The sequence below is a fragment of the Cavia porcellus genome, unplaced genomic scaffold, assembly GCF_034190915.1.
Source record: "Cavia porcellus strain 051 isolate PalLab524CR breed Dunkin Hartley unplaced genomic scaffold, mCavPor4.1 scaffold_46, whole genome shotgun sequence".
Taxonomy (NCBI): domain Eukaryota; kingdom Metazoa; phylum Chordata; class Mammalia; order Rodentia; family Caviidae; genus Cavia; species Cavia porcellus.
Window position 1 is genome coordinate 647304 of NW_026947529.1, and position 17430 is coordinate 664733.

A 17430-nucleotide genomic window follows, 5' to 3' on the forward strand; every position below is an offset into this window, starting at 1 on the left:
AAAGGGAAACTACCCATCAGGGACACAAAGCCCATGTCTGATTGGCATGGGAGGAAAGGAAGTGACAGCAGCAGCTAGTAGACAAGTTCCCCATGAGTGATGCACAGTTCTTCATCAGTATGGGGTGATGATGTCACCTCCCCTTGTACTCACCACCTGCTGTCCCCCCTCCCTGGAGGTCAGAGTTTGGAGCATTACAGTGTATAGCTGAGTTGAACATCTAAGGATGAATAAATAATCATTCCTAAGCACGTGAGAGTAAAACTGGCTATGAATCCTCCTCCCCTGGATATATGGGGTTTATAACATGAGACCTTCACATTGTTTGGTAAAATTATTATGGGTATTCTGCTTCCTAATGGAACTGAAATGAAACTAATATAAGCCCAAGAAAGGAAGTCATCCTAACATTTGATGAATCTTTAACAGAAGAAAATGTGTCTTTCATCCTCCGAGACAATGGATCCTTTGAATGGACATTTGTGTTTGGCACCCAGCCAGACACATCTGAAGCATCTACATGTTTGCTGCATTAAAATTTTCAAAGTGCATCAAAGTCTAAATGTATACACAGTTTTCTAGCATTTTAACTTGTTGTTTCTAAGGAGGACATAGATTTGTTCCACAACAAAAAGAAAGGTGATATCACAGAGGAAGGCCAAATTGTGGACCCCAGTGCATGACCTCACTTCCTTGGTGACAGGTCCAAACAGAACTCTGAAGGCTCAGGTCACCAGGCACCTTGGTCTGGTGACAGTTGGTCTTTACAGACAGTTGGCTCAAGACAGTGAACAGGGAGCAGGTTATGCTGCTTTCCCAGGACACAGGACCCCAGCCTCAGGATCCCACATAGGTAGACCATGTGGGAATGGCTGAAAAAATGGTTCACTCATCCCAGAGCCTTCAGGAGGATTGCAGGCAAATGCCAAATGACAAGGGCATTAAAGGACAGGGCTCAGTGTCCGCAGCCTTCTGGCACCCAGAGGCAGGAGAGAGACCAGGACAGGTGTCACAAGACTCAGCCACAAGCCACTCAGACTCACTGAGTCCAGCAGAGTAACATTAAGGCCTGACATCCCCCTACACAATTCCTACCCTAAGTCAAGTGTGACTGGGTCTGACAAGCCCTGAGGGAAGATCCTTGTGGGCTGGTGCAGGTCCTGGGAGGATGAAAGCATGGGCCACTGTCAGGTTCCCACCCAAGACTGGGCTGGCAGAGCAGAAGAGCAGCACCCCTGTCTAATCCACAGTTTTCAGATTCATCTTCTGTCTTCCTGGGTAGAAATATGGGACAGAGCTGTCTGTCTTACAGAAATATAATATTATCTATGTTCACAAAGAAAAACCAGTGTTGTCTCAGAGCCTCAGAGCCTCTGGCTTCCTGCCAGAAGCTGTAGTCTGCCTCAACAGAGTGGCATATAGGACAACAGTCTAGAGGCGGTCACAAAGCTATGTGTTCCATGGCCTTGCAGCAGACTCTGGGACCCACAACAGGTGCTGGCCCTGGCACAAAGTGTGTGTACAGAAAGGACTATAGAGACTCTCAGATGACAGAAAGTTATCTTTGGGTCAGTGCTACACTGTACTTAACTGTCAGCATTTGCATGAAACTCTAGCCAGGGTTATTGACTCTCTGATTATCCATGGAAATTTTAAAAATGTTTTCTAAGGAAAGTAGAAAAGGAAACAGTTATGTACAGCTATGTTTCACTGCAGTACACTGACAGCTCTGAACCAAGCAGACAATGTCATGAGGCTGGGGATATGCACATCACCACCTTAATAACACCAAAGTTTCTACAAATGCTGGAGGTAAAATATGGAAATACTTTAACAACATAAACAGTTGAAATAAAATATCCTGAATATGCACTTAATATACCAAACATAAACTAGGCCTGGTGGCTCTTGTGTGGAGCCCAGTACTTGAGACACTAAGGAAGGAGAATTGTTTGAGACCACTCTGGGTTATAATGTTACCTCAAAGCCAGCCTGAACTTCATAGCAACACGCTTTCTCAAAAAGATAAATACATTAAATCTAATGAACATAATAGTTTACTAGTGATGGCCTTGTGACATTAGCATGACTATCATATTTATACTGACCTGTAGTCTACTGGAAAACCTAAGTCACAGCCGACTTCACAATAAAATATCACACTATTTATCAAATGGAGTACACTAGTGAGTATTTGTTGTTCATCATTGGTATTTCGTGGTGATGGAGCAGTGCTTGCTGCTGATCTCCACAGAAAAATGACTATTGCTGCAGTAACAGGAATCTGCATGAATCACTGCAATATGTCCTTAACTCTTCAAGGAAGAGACCCACTAAAGGAAGCACTGCACTAATGAGAATTACTAATTTTAGTCTTTTGAATACTTTAAAAACTGAATTCAGTAGTAGTTGAACTACTTACCTACATTTCCACCAAAAAGATTAAATAATTCCTTTTCTCCAGTAGTCTCCTGAATGTTCTTTAGATCTTACGGTGAGTGGTTCTCTCTGCAATGAAATGATGTCCCTATTTGCATTTCTCTATTGTGCAAAAATGCTCAATAGTTCTTCAAGTATTTCTTGGCAATTTGTACATATTCTGAAAAATGTGTTTTCCTTTCACGTTCCTATTGGTTTTACATGTCAGCTGTAAGAGAGTAATAGGCAAAATTTCTCTCATTCTGTAGTTTATTTCTTCATCCTTTTGGTTTGACTTTTTTGTGGCTTGTATGCTTATCCAGGAGGATTAAAATCTTACAAAATCCTTTTTGCTTCTTTTGTCACCCTATCTTATTTTTTACAAAAAACAGCTGGAATAGTATTTAAAAAATGTTTTTTAACACCTCTACATTCAGAACATGCAATGTCTGGGTCTTTCATGTTTCACTATGTTTTACTCCAATAGAGTCATATTTGAGACTGTTGCATGAATTACCAAAAAACTACGCTTCCTAAGTAAAAGAAAAATCACAATTTGCAGTAGTGATTCTTTTACTCTATCATACATTCATATTCTTGACCTCAATGTACTTGTTTCCTTAAACTTCAAATGCAGGCATAAAAAGAACTGTTTCACACTCTGCTAAACCATCTAGCAATTGCCTCCCAAAGTCAGCTTCCAAGCCATTACCATCCCATCTAATCAGGAAAGCTGGATGCTTGAACTAAAGAAATAATCTTTAGCCTAATATTTATAGGTAACTCCTTACCAATGCAATTATTTAAATACAAAATGATCAAAAATTGCATACATTCTCTTAGTTTTTATAAAATAACAAGGAATATAAAAGTGACGATTCTACTGTGTTCAATACAAGAATGAATGGGTTAAACTGACAACTGCCCAAATGATGCTCAGGATGGTCACTGTGAAAACAAATGTGTTTCACAAGTGATTCTCTGGAATAACTGCTACATGGCCAACCTATAAAAAGATAACTACTGATGTGCAATTGTGAGTATTACAAAATGTTGATGCTGGGGAAGGAAGGGAGGAGATCTAAAGCATTAAGCAACATCTGCAGAACTTGAAGATCTATTTTGAGACAAGATCACTCTAATTGTGTAGGTTAGACTCAAATTCCTTTTCCACTAATTTAAGCCCGCTGAGGTGCTAGGATTACAAGCATGCATCAACAGGACCAGCAAGATTTACTTTCATGGTAAAATGAGAAAGTGCATGTACTCAGGATATATGTCTTATCAATTCAGCATTCTATTAGCTGTAATACAAACTCCAAATATTCCCATTGATGGTAAGCAGAAATATGCTGCAGGGAATCTGGCCACATGCTGTAGTGCATAGAGGCTGACAATGTACTTCACAGTGTCTTTTACTTTGTGAAGTATATCAGGTTTTTGAGGTACAAAATAGATATAGTTTTAGCGGTGATTACATAAGAGGTGAGTAATTTATTTTCCCAAGGATAATTGAGACTTGGGCAAGCTATCTTCACTGGATTAGGGGTATTTACTGCAATGTTCACTTGTGTTTTCATGACACCACAGTTTTTAACAACATAATTCCTAAACAGATTTTGTATTCAACAACACTGCATTAAACACGTTACAAATTTCATGAATGTTAAAATAGAAGTGAAAACCACAGGCCATAGGAAACCAACTGGGACTCAGGGCCCAGTGTATGTGTTTAAAGATAATCAGTACACACCACAAACATCATGCACCGGTCCTTATAAATAAAGTGATATGCCATTGTATAAATTCACAATTCAGTAAAACAGAACACAATCTGAATCATAATTTAGCAAATTTACTTTTTACTGTGTTGACAGCTCAAAATTTAGGTTTCCCTTCATGCCATTACTTCATTATTTTAGGAAAAAACAGTAATAATTACAAAATATATAATGCATTCACAGCATCAAGGAATAAAATAAAGGCATTTGCATGATACATCCAATAACAACCTTTTCCCCCAAAACAACTCCATATTTAAGAAAAATTGATTTCAAAGTATGGTTACTCATAAATCATGCCAAATTTTATAATTTCTGGAGATATATATATATATATATATATATATATATATATATATATATTGTGATGTGCTATTGGAGACAAGTTATGATTCTGGCAGTATGGAACAATCAGAAATTCACAGTAATATGGTTCACATTTGGTACATGTGGGGAAACCTTACTAGCAAATAAAGATGTAATATAAACATAACAAGTAAAATTCTGATGGTTAGAAAAACAAAGGTTTACTTAAATGACAAATATTGGCTCCACTGAGAAACAAAATAAGGCAACATAATTTACATGGTATGATATCCAGTGATGTTAGGAAATCAGCAGATGTCTTGTCACTACTTGGAAAACATAACTTTCATTAATGTACAAGTTATGTGAAAAGAACACAACTTTTTCAAAAACACATACTCCAAGCCTCTACAAATATATATCTTAATGCCAAATATTGGCTCAACTTCAGAAACATCATTTATGAAAGAGAAAATGAAGCATGTGCATCAAAAGATTAAAACAAAGCCATGTTAAAATTACAATTCCCCCCAAAAATAAGAGACTAGATTAATATCACTCTGAACAGTGAATAATAGTATTGCTCAATTTTATATCATAATGCTACAGAATTAGCATTGGGTTTCTTAGTGTCACTTCTTCAGTGTATCTGTTCATTACATTATGCATTATATTATTTGTTCCAATAAATAGGTTAGAAATTCTTCTCATTTGTGAATCTCTATGTGTATATCTATCTTTTCTGTGTTATGGGGGAAAACAGAACAAAATAAGACAACAAAACAAATTCCTAGAAAATCATGATATGAAAGAGACATAAGATCACAATATTAGGTGATACACAGGACTTACTATGCCTTCTCTTGTTATTTTCAATAGAATTGTCCACATCATCACAGACTATATAATTAAGCATAACATTATATAGCTATTTTTATAAAAACACAACTTTGAAGACGTTGTAGGATGTGAAAGCAGTTAATAATCAAAACCTGATGTAGAACCCATGGTTTTCTTCCAGTACCAGCGAGTCAGGCCAAGGCACGGAATCCCATCCCAGTCTGGAGGAACTCTCTTCCTCACGTGGGGACCAAGTGGTTGCCCACTGTGACCAGTGAGTTGGGACCAGCAAGTCAGAATCAGGGAGGCGGGCCAAGGCACAGAATACTTTTTGAGTCTGGGGAAACTCTCTTCCTCACCTGGGGATGAGCCCACAGATTCCTGCTGGGACCAGCGAGTGGGGCCGAGGAACAGATTCCAATTCCAGTCTGGAGGAACTCCCTACCTTGCCAGCAAGTTCAGCCGAGTCATGGAATCCCATCCCAATCTGGGTGAACTCACTCCCTCATTGGAACAATACTTGAAGCTTGAAAATATAGCAAAATGACAAAATGAAAGACCAAAATGCAATTTCAAACATCCATCCCATCCCAAAAAATCCTAGGAGCCATGTGCATAGAAGAAAACACATTCCACATAACTGAAATACCTGAAATAATAGTAACTGAAATAAAGAAGCAACTTTGGGAAGCATTAAAGAAATTCAAACTAGAAATAATCTCGTAGGTAAAAAAAGAAATGTTAAAAGAAATGAAGGAGATTCTAAACATATCTAAAGAAGACACAGTTAAAAAATTGGAGGAACTAAACAAAAAGATAGAATCCCTGGATGAACTCTATAAGAAACAAACAGAATACATAAAGCAGATGCAAAGTGATATACAGGAAATCAAAAACTCCACTGAAAGTTGCAAAAACTGCCTCAATGAATATGAAGATAGAATCTCAGACCTTGAAGACAAGATTGTAGCCAGTGAACAGAAAAGGAAAGATCTTTTAAAAATAACAAGAAATCAGCAAATAACTATTGAACACCTGCAAGATGATGCAAAGCGGGACAACATAAGGTTTATAGGGATAAATGAAAAAGAAGGGGACAACGTAAAGGATGTCAAGAGGATATTTAGAGACGTAATACCTGAAAATTTCCCAAACAAGAGATTGGAAACTGATATCAAGATCAATGAAGCATATAGAAATCCAAATAGCCATAACCAGAATAAATCTACACCTAGACATATAATAATGACCATCCAAGAAATTGAGCAAATGAATAGAATATTAAAAGCTGTCAGAGAGAAGAGACAGATCACCTATAAAGGAAAACATAACAGAAGCACAGCAGACTTCTCAGCACAAACAATGAAGTCAAGAAGAGCATGCAGCAAAGTATTTCAGATCCTAAAGGAAAATGATTTCCAACCTAGACTGTACCTTGAAAAACTGTCCTTCAAACTCGATGGAGAAATAAGATACTTATATGACAAAGAAAAGCTGAAAAACTTCATGATCACCAAGCCAACCTGGCAAAGAATACTGAAAGACAGCCTAGATACATTTAGCATAAAAACCACTAAACAAAACAGACAGTTAAAAAGAACAGAAAGATAAAGATGCAACAGCAGAAAGATAACATGTCAGCAATAAACCAATATATAACAGTTCTAACCATTAATGTAAATGGTCTCAATGGACCAATTAAAAGAAATCAACTGGCTTAATGGATTAAGAAACACAATCCAACCATATGCTGTCTACAGGAAACCCATCTAAACCCAAAAGGATATTCACAGACTGAAAGTCAAAGGATGGAAAACAATACTTCATGCAATAGGAACCAAAAAAAAGGGGGGGGGTAGCTATTCTGTTTGCAGACAATGTGAACTTCAAGCCAATAATGATCAGAAGGGATAAAGATGGTCACTACATACTGGTTAGGGGAAAACTACAATAGGAAGAGAAAACTATCTTAAATTTATATGCACCAAACTCAAGAGCACCCAGTTATATAAAACAAGTACTAACAAAAATGAAAAATCAAATTAGCATTAACACAAATCTAACAGGAGATCTTAACACACCATTGACATCAATGGACACCCCACATCCAGACAAAAAATGACAAAGAAATGAAAGAACTGAATCGCACCTGTGAACAAATGGAATTAATACACATATACAGAGTATTCCACCCAACAACAAGAACATACACATTCTTCTCAGTATTACATGGGTCATTCTCTAAAATAGACCATATATTAATTCACAGAGCATATTTAAATAAATGCAAAAGGGTTGAAATTATCCCTTGCATGCTATCAGACCATACCACTATACAATTAGAAATTAATGATAAAAGATACTGCAAAAATCCCACAAACACATGGAAACTGAATAACACTCTTGAGTAATCAGTGAGTCACAGAGGAGATTAAAGAAGAAATTAAAGAATACCTACAAACAAATGGAAACACAAATACAATGTACCAGCATCTGTGTGATACAATGAAAGCTGTCCTCTGAGGAAAATTTATTGCATGAGTTCCCACATTAGGAAAACAGAACGAATACAACTAAATAACCTGATTTTATACCTCAAACATCTAGAAAAAAGAAGAGCAACTGAAGCCAAAAGCCAAAAGAAGAAAAGAAATTATAAAAATCAGAGCAGAAATCAATGCAATAAAGACTAAAAAAACAATCCAACAAATCAATGAATCAAAGACCTGGTTCTTTGAAAGAATAAATAAAATCGAAAAGCCCCTAGCCAAACTTATTTAAAAAATGGAATAAAAAGTTCAAATCCATGAAATAAGGAATAAAAGATGTGAAATTACTACAGACCCTATTGAAATAAAGAAGATCATCAACACCTATTTCGAAAACCTCTACTCTCAAAGGTTTTATAACACAGAAGAAATAGACAGATTCCTAAAGCATATGAAGTACCAAAGCTAGGTCATGAAGATGTAAAACTACTGAATAACCCAAATTCTATTAATGAAACTGAAAACATAATAAAATTGTTACCTACAAAGAAGAGCCCAGGCCCAGACGGATTCACTGAAGAATTCTACAAGAAATACAAAGAAGACCTAATGCCAACACTCCTCACAATCTTCACTGAAATGGAAAGGGAAGCAATCCTTCATAATTGTTCCTAGAAGCAAATATTACTCTAGTACCAAAACCAGAGGAGGACCCAACTGAAAAAGAGAACTACAGACCAATCTCCCTAATGAACATAGATGCAAAAATCCTCAATAAAATATTGGCAAATAGGATGCAGCAAATCAAGGAGAAGATCATATACCATGACCAAGTGGGATTCATCCCAGGCATGCAGAGATTGTTTAATATATGTAAATCAATAAATGTAATACACCATATCAACAGAGCCAAAAGTTATAATCACATGATCATTACTATAGATGCAGAAAAAGCTTTTCATAGGGTCCAACATTCATTTATGATAAGAGCCTTGCAGAAAATTGGAATAGATGGTCCTTACCTCAATATAATAAAGGCCAGCAATGACAAAACAACAGCCAGTACCATACTAAATGGTCAAAAACTGAAGGCCTTTTCTTTAAAAATCCTCACAAGACAAGGATGTCCCTTATCACAGCTCCTATTTAATATAATACTGGAAATACTGAGCAGAGCAATTAGAAAAGAGAGAGAAATAAAGGTGTAAAGATACGAAAAGAAGTTATATTATCATTACTTGCAGATGACATGATACTTTGTATTGAAGATCCCTGAAGCTCCATTGGAAGACTCCTAGATATAATAAATACATTCAGTAATGTAGCAGGATACAGAATCAATACTCAAAAATCAATATCATTCCTATACACTAACACAAAATCACAGAGACAGAAATAAGAGGCCACACCCTTCACACTAGCAATCAAGAAAATGAAATATTTAGGAATTACTCTCATGAAAGAAGTGAAAGACCTATACAGGGAAAATTATAGCACACTGAAAAATGAAATTGAAGATGATCTCAGAAAATGGAAAGACATCCCTTGCTCATGGATAGGAAGAATAAATATTGTGAAAATGGCCATTCTCCCAAAACTTTTATACAGATGCAATGCAATCCCGATAAAAATACCATCAACATACCTCATAGAACTTGAGAAATCACCCCTAAAATTCATCTGGAATGAGAAGAAACCTAGAATAACAAAGACAGAGGCAGCAAAAGCAAGGGAGGAGGCACCACAATCCCTGACTTGAAGTTATACTACAAAGCAACTGTAGTAAAATCAACATGGTACTGGAACCAAAATAGAGCCAAAGATCAGTTGAATAGATGAGAAGATACAACCACAACTACAAACACACTCAAGTACCTTATTTTGATAAAGGGGCCAAACATGTTCACTGGAAAAATGACATTCTCTTTAATAAATGGTGGTGAAAAACTGGCTCTCCATATGCCTAAAACTAAAACTAGACCCATGCCTATCACCAAGTACTAAAATAAAATCTAAATGGATCAAAGATCTAAATATTAAAACAGAAACACTAAATCAATTGGAAGACAAATTGGGTAAAAACCTTGAAGACATAGGAGTAGGTAGAGAATTGATGAACAGGACTCAAACTGCATGGAAAATGCTTCCCAGAATCAATAATTGGGATCACTTCTTATTAAAAAGTTTCTGCACATCAAAAGAAATCTCAAGTACAGTGAAAAGAAAACCCACAAACTGGGAAAAAATCTTAGTGAACTGCCCCTCAGACAGAGGACTTCTGTCTAAAACATATAAAGAATTTTAAAAAATGAGACCACCAAAATTCAAAGACCCAATCCAAAAATGAGCATCTGAGATGAATAAACAATTTTGAGATGAAGAAATACAAATGACAAATAAATACATGAAAAAATGTTCACCATCATTGGCCATTAGAGAAATGCAAATTAAAACCACACTGAGATTTCATCTCACTCCTGAAAGAATGGCCAAGATCAAGAAAACCACCAACAATAAATGTTGGAGATGCTGTTGTGACAAAGGAACTCTCCTGCACTGTTGATTGGAGTGACTGGTACAACCATTGTGGAGGTCAGTCTAGAGATTTCTCAGAAATCTGGGACTGGAAGTACCTTTTGACCCAGCTATTCTACTTCTAGGCATATTCACAGAAGAACTGAAAGCATCATTCCACAGTGATATATGTGCACCCATTTTTATAGCAGCACAGTTTGTAATAGCCAGATTTTGGAAACAACCTAAGTGTCCATAAACTGAGGAATGGATAAAAAAGTTATGGTGTTTTTATACAATGGAGTACTACTTAGCTATAAAGAATGATCACATTGACATATGAATAAATGGATGCATACTGAGACCATACTCATAAGTGAAATAAATCAAACTTACATGTATAAATACCAAATATATTCCCTAGTATAAGAAATGATAATACATAGAAGTATGTGGTAATCATGATACCCAATCATATTGGTGTGAATCCATATAATGTTTTCACTCATTAAGTTCAATGGTTTTACCCTGGGTTTTTCGATTTTAATATCTGTGATAGTACAAATAGCTATTCTGAAGAAAATAACACATCATAAAAGCTAGTGCTGATTTAATATCACCTTCTTTGGAACTCCCATCAAGTTGTTGTACATGTTTCCACTGATTTTAACATGTTGTATCTTAATATATTTTAGTGTGATAGTATAAATAAAATTTTTTACAGGCAAAGAGATAATATAGAAATCGTTGTTCATTTTCTGTTAACTGGCTCTATATACCCTGTAATTCTTTTATTCTCTTGAATGGCTTCACACTGTCTTGATGTGATTGATTCTATAGTATACGAAGTTATACTCAAACAATTCAAGGAAAGAGGCACTATGGTGACTACTAGTATGTTAGATTACCTGGTGGTGAAACAAAATGATGCTTTAATTGTTCAGTTCTGACCTGTGTTATTCTATTGCAATGTCTCTTTTATTTCGATCTCCACCCTTTTAAAAATTATTCAATTTTTTCTTATTCTTTTTCAATTAAAGGAAAACTAAATTTAAAAATAGCAGGATATATTATAGTAACTTTTTTGTTTTCCTATTAACCTGATTTTAACCCCAGTATTGCTCTCCCCATCTTGTTCTGCCTGATTTTACTATATTCTATTTTGTTTGATAGTATCAAGTTTGAGGGTATAGGCAATCACTTTGTAGGCAATAAGATTTACTATGATGCCCATTATGGTTTGACTATTACCTTCTTTTGAAATTCTGTAAGGTCTCCAATGTAGATTTTATTGGTCTTGTTCTGTACTGTTTTGATCAGCTCTATTATACCTGAAGATATAGGGAACTCTTTTTAAAAATAGCAAGAGGCACAGTGGTAACCATTTTTGATCACCTGATATTCTATTTTTGCTTCAAGTACTATGCCCATCCTTATGTTCTAACCAACTCTGTTTTGTTAACTCACTTGTGGTTTTATTCTCTTCAAAAAAAGTAATAAGAACTATGGGAGTAAAAAAAACCCCAAAGGTGTAATTGTTATTGTGAAGAAGAGAGGAAAGGAAGGTGGTCTATGGGATATAAGTGCCTGTTTGAGTGTTTAGGAAGGAAAACCATATTACTGAGCTTTTGTTGGATCACTGAACAGAACTGTCTGCACTCTTGCTGTAGGAATGTTCACTTTATATGCTTTAATTTTATAATTTGGCCAACTGTTTCTAAGAAGACAATATGTAACCTATTAACTAGTGATTTCTTACTGTATTTTTTTCTTGAAATTTTGTATTATTTGTACCCTTTTACTGCTTTGTTTTTTATGTTCTTTTTTTCTCCTTAAATAAAAAAATTAAACATGGAATTTATATCTTTTATTTATTTATTTTTTGGTACTGGTGATCAAACTGACAACCTCACACTGGCCAGGCAGGGGCTTAAGCCACTGAGCTAAATCCCCAGCCACCCAATATATATCTTTGACATCTTATCATCTTCAGAGTAGTTGCCTCTACTCTTGGACTTGATAACAGCAAGCATACCAAATGTGAGTAAAATCAGTCAAGGCCAAATAACATTCAAACAAACCAGCTTCAAATAAGATCAGTGATAGTAAGACAATGTAAGTATTACATGGTTTCAGTTTTAGTTAATAGGAAATTAAGGACAATTACCATCATGGTATAATCTGCTGTTTTTGGGTTATCTCTCTGTGCACTCAAATGTAATATGAGTAGGCAGACCAGAACAAAATATAATCAAACTAAACAGAGCAACAGAACTACTGTAGCTTTTAAATCCTGATACACTTTTAATAATGTGCTCTGCCTTCTTTATTTAGGCAATTCCTCACCTTTCTCCTTCTCAGGATACTATTATTCACTATTCAGAGTGATATTAGTTTAGTCTCTTATGTTCAATTTCAGCATACATAAAAATAAATTCGTCTACTACGAAGAGAATGAGACACATTATGGTAATCATTATCAACTTCCCCAAAATCAGTGTTGAAGATCACAAAAGCCTGCATCACCCTGTAATTATTTGATTAGTTCTATAATGTTCAGTATATATTCAATGCATGTGAAGATGGGAACAACTATTTTGAAGAAAACTAGAGACAGTAAGATAGACAATGAATATCTCAGTGGACTTGCTTTGAAACCTGTGTTTCCTTAACTTGTTTCCTTATGAACTGTTCTGCTTTGTTTTGTCATGTTTAATCTTACTGTCTTTAAGACAAAAAAAGATTGTAGAACATACAAGCATATTATTAAGTTTTTGTTGGATCACTGAGGTAAACTGTTCAGTGTCATTATTTGAATATCACTTTGTATGCTTAATCTTATAATGAGCAATTACTTCTAAGATGACAATATGTAACTAATCAACTAGTGATTTCTTTTTGTTTATTTTTTAGAAATTCTGTATTGTTTGTACACTTTTTGGTTTTTTCTTTAAATAAAAATAATTCACGAAAAATATGAAAATTAAGTTTTAAAGACAAAATATTTAGTACATAGACACTATCCATGCTTGAAAGTGAAAAACCCATTTCAGTTTACTATGTTTAATTACAAGATGCCATGTTGAAGCACAAAGACACATTAAAAAATCTAAAGAGGTATAAGTGATTAACTGAAAACCATACAAAATGTGTACTTGAGTAGAGCCCCACTTCAGATATGTCGTTTCTGGAAAATTTGTGAAGAAATATTGACATGAAACTTCTGTATTGATTATTTCTTCAGGTTTACTTGGAATTTTTAAAGTAAATTTGGATCTAAACTGTCTGAAGAGTGCTGCTTCTTCTATGTATTTAACAATAAACATGGATTGCCGTATTTCTCACACTGTTAATACACATAGGATCCAGTGAGCTCTTTCAGATATGTAACAATGATCATGTGTGCTGAGAGTATTCCCATAACACATAGGATTTATCTCTTGTGTGAGTTTCTTCATGTATTTCACTTACAATCTGGCTGCTGAAAGTATGTCCACTTGCTTATGTAGCCATCCCAGTGTGAATTCTTTCATATGTTTTGCAATGACTGTATGTGTTAAAAGCTTTGCCACATTGTTATATGCATAGGGTTTCTCACCAGTGTGGAGTCATTGATGTATTTTACAAAATCCATGTGTGGTGAAAGCTTTCCCACAGTCTTCACATAAACAGGGTTTCTCAACAGTGTAAAATTTTTCATGTATTGGACAATGAGCATTTCTGCTGAAACTTTCCCACATTCAATGCATATATAAGTTTTCTGCCCAGTGTGAAGTTTTTCATGCATTATGCAATATGTACTTGTGCTCAAAAAAGTTCTCATGTTGCTTATATACCCTGGTTTTATCTTGAGTGTGAACTTTCATGTTGCTTACAATGTCCATGTTGGGTAAAAGCTTTCCCACATTGCTTACATATAATGGTTTCTCTCCAGTGTGAATTCTTTCATGTTTCTTAAAATATCCCTGTGTGTTAAAAGCTTTCCCACATTGCTTACATACATAGGGTTTCTCTCCAGTGTGAATTCTTTCATGTATTTTACAATCTCGCCGTGTGTTAAAAGCTTTCCCACATTGCTTACATACATATGGTTTCACTCCAGTGTGAATTATTTCATGTGCCTTACAATGTCCTTGTGTGGTAAAAGCTTTCCCACATTGCTTACATACATATGGTCTCCCTCCAGTGTGAATTCTTATATGAATCTTATAATATGCACGTGTTTTAAAAGCTTTCCCACATTGCTCACATACATACGGTTTCTCTCCAGTGTGAATTCTTTCATGTGTCTTACAATCTGCCCGTGTGTTAAAAGCTTTCCCACATTGCTCACATACATAGGGTTTCTCTCCAGTGTGAATTCTTTCATGTTTTTTAAAAGCTCCCTGTCTGTTAAAAGCTTTCCCACATTGCTTACATACATAGGGTTTCTCTCCACTGTGAATTCTTTCATGTATTTTACAATCTCGCCGTGTGTTAAAAGCTTTCCCACATTGCTTACATACATATGGTTTCTCGCCAGTGTGAATTCTTTCATGTTCCTTACAAGGTCCATGTCGGGTAAAAGCTTTCCCACAATGCTTACATACATATGGTTTCTCACCAGTGTGAATTCTTTCATGTTCCTTACAAGGTCCATGTCGGGTAAAAGCTTTCCCACAATGCTTACATACATAGGGTTTCTCTCCAGAGTGAATTCTTTCATGTTTCTTAAAATATCCCTGTGTGTTAAAAGCTTTCCCACATTGCTTACATACATAGGGTTTCTCTCCAGTGTGAATGCTTTCATGTATTTTACAATTTGCCCGTCTGTTAAAAGCTTTCCCACATTTCTTACATACATATGGTTTCACTCCAGTGTGAATTATTTCATGTTGCTTAAAAAGTCCAGATTTGGTGAACCCTTTTCCACACTGCTGACATACATAGGATTTCTCTCCACTGCAATATTTTTCATGGATCTGAACACTGTGGTGTATTTCTGCTTCTTTCATATTCACATTACCTTCTGCAGTAAAAAGGAATACTTCTTTACACTGATTCCAAGATGTTTGTCCGTAGGATTTCCCTAGCTTGTCATTTCTGTAAAGAAAAATCACATATTACTAAGTTTTTATTGGAGATTTGAACAAAATTGTTTGCATTCTCACTGTGTGAATCCAGACTTCTTATGTTTCACTTTTGTATTTCATTAACTATTTCTATGAGCAGCATACGTAACCATTGTCTGTAGATTTCTTACTGTTTATTTTCACTTTGAAAGTGGTATCATTTCTACTTATTTTGTTCTATTTTAGTCTTTCTTACATTAAATAAAAAAAAGAAAAATTCACAGTGAAATGGGTCTCAGTTTAATGACTGCATTAATGTCAAGTTCTGCTTTTAATGCCTGCTAAGAAATTCTGAACATGAATTAACAGAATGGCCTTATAAGACATGTTGAAAACAACCATTCCCAAAAGACTGGTACACATTTGGAAATCTTAAAATTTGGTACCTTTTGAAATGCAGAATTTTTAGCTTCACTTTGGGCATTGGTAGATATGTGTATCACATACAGATCATTCTGATACATTTGCCCATCACAATCTCCCTTTTGTCCTTAACTTGTAGTTCCCTTTTCCATATGGCCAGTCTTACTTTTCTCTATTAACTTTTTCATTTCATTCCACAACTTATATTTTGGTTTCTCATCTAAAAGAAACCCTGTGACCTTTTAGGTTTTATAGCTGAGCTATTTCACTGAATTGATGAGAGAAAGAACCACCTATTTCTTATGGCAAATGACATAATATTATTTATTTTTTGACATCATATAACACATTTTTTTCTCTTCCATGCTGGGAATGAACAACAGCTATTACCATAAAATCTATAGCTTTTTAAATGTGTTTTAAGAGATTTTCGCTGATCATTAAGCTGTGAAGTTTGAACTTGAATTTGCCACTCTGCAAAATCTGATTCCTAGTGTGCTGGATTTACAAGAATGCAGAATCACAGAGAGTCTATTAACATTTTCCTTCTCCACAAATCCAGGGATAGATAGCTAAGCTTCTTCACAGCATGATCTATTATAACTTGATCTGCTTTGTATATGAGTAAGCTTGTATCAGTATTTTATGTGGATTTTGAATTTTTAAAAATATATCCAAGACAAGTATGAGGGGATCAATTTCTAGAGACAAATGCACACTGATATTCAGAATGAGTGCACTTAACATTCCACCAGCCTTCTAAGAATTTTAGTCAGAATGGCTGATACTTTAGAGCATGGCTTGGAAACACAAGCACTCTGTTTTACTTCAAATTCTATTGCAATCGTAGAAATTTTTAGATAATGAATGTGTTGTATTCACATGTATATATGGGTAGAAAAACGGAAGGGAGAATGTCATAACTCAAAGTGCATGCCTTTCATACACATCTATATGCAATGTCATACATTTTCATGATTTAATTCCCTCATCATACATATCCTAGCTTATACGACTTCGGAGAATATTACTGACAATAAATTGAATGGTGCCTCATTTGTTTGGTTGTCATTTTGCTGCTGACTCACTAATTACTCAGGAACATTCCTTCTCCTTATGAGTGTGAATTACCTTAAGTATCTCCAGTAAATTTTGCATTCTTTTTCAGCTTCCTGGATATCCCCAAGTCCTCCTGAATTGTAGACATAGAAATACCAGTGCTCATTAGAATAATACATACCAATTAATAGATTTTGTTTAGAGTTACGATATAATGTGTCATTCTGAGCTATTTTTAAAAATATTTTCACATTGTTTTTAATCAAACAGCACTAATGAATGACATAAAACATTCTGACAGCATGAGTGAAAAAAGTATTTTGTCCTTACCAATTGCAGTCATGTTCCGAAAGGTTTCGCCCATCACATCTCTGTAGAGGTTCTTTTGGGATGGACTCAGCAAAGTCCACTCCTCATTGCTGAACTTCACAACCACATCCTCAAAGGTCATCACCTCCTAAAGGATCATACATATATGTCTCACACAAAGGTTGAGACACCAGGTTTGTGATATCTTAAATTCTCTCCTACAAATCTGAATCAAAAGCA

The 17430-nt window shown here is 35.3% G+C and overlaps 1 protein-coding gene across 1 annotated transcript; it reads right to left on the reverse strand.

The window, feature by feature from the left end:
• Positions 1-13390: 13390 nt before the first annotated feature.
• Positions 13391-17009, reverse strand: LOC134474960 (zinc finger protein 431-like). The gene is made up of 2 exons (XM_063244036.1): positions 16954-17009; positions 13391-15430 (listed from the first exon to the last, which is right to left on the reverse strand). The coding sequence occupies exon 2, from the start codon at positions 15340-15342 to the stop codon at positions 14128-14130; it is 1215 nt and encodes a 404-aa protein (XP_063100106.1). The 5' UTR covers positions 15343-15430; positions 16954-17009; the 3' UTR covers positions 13391-14127.
• Positions 17010-17430: the final 421 nt, after the last annotated feature.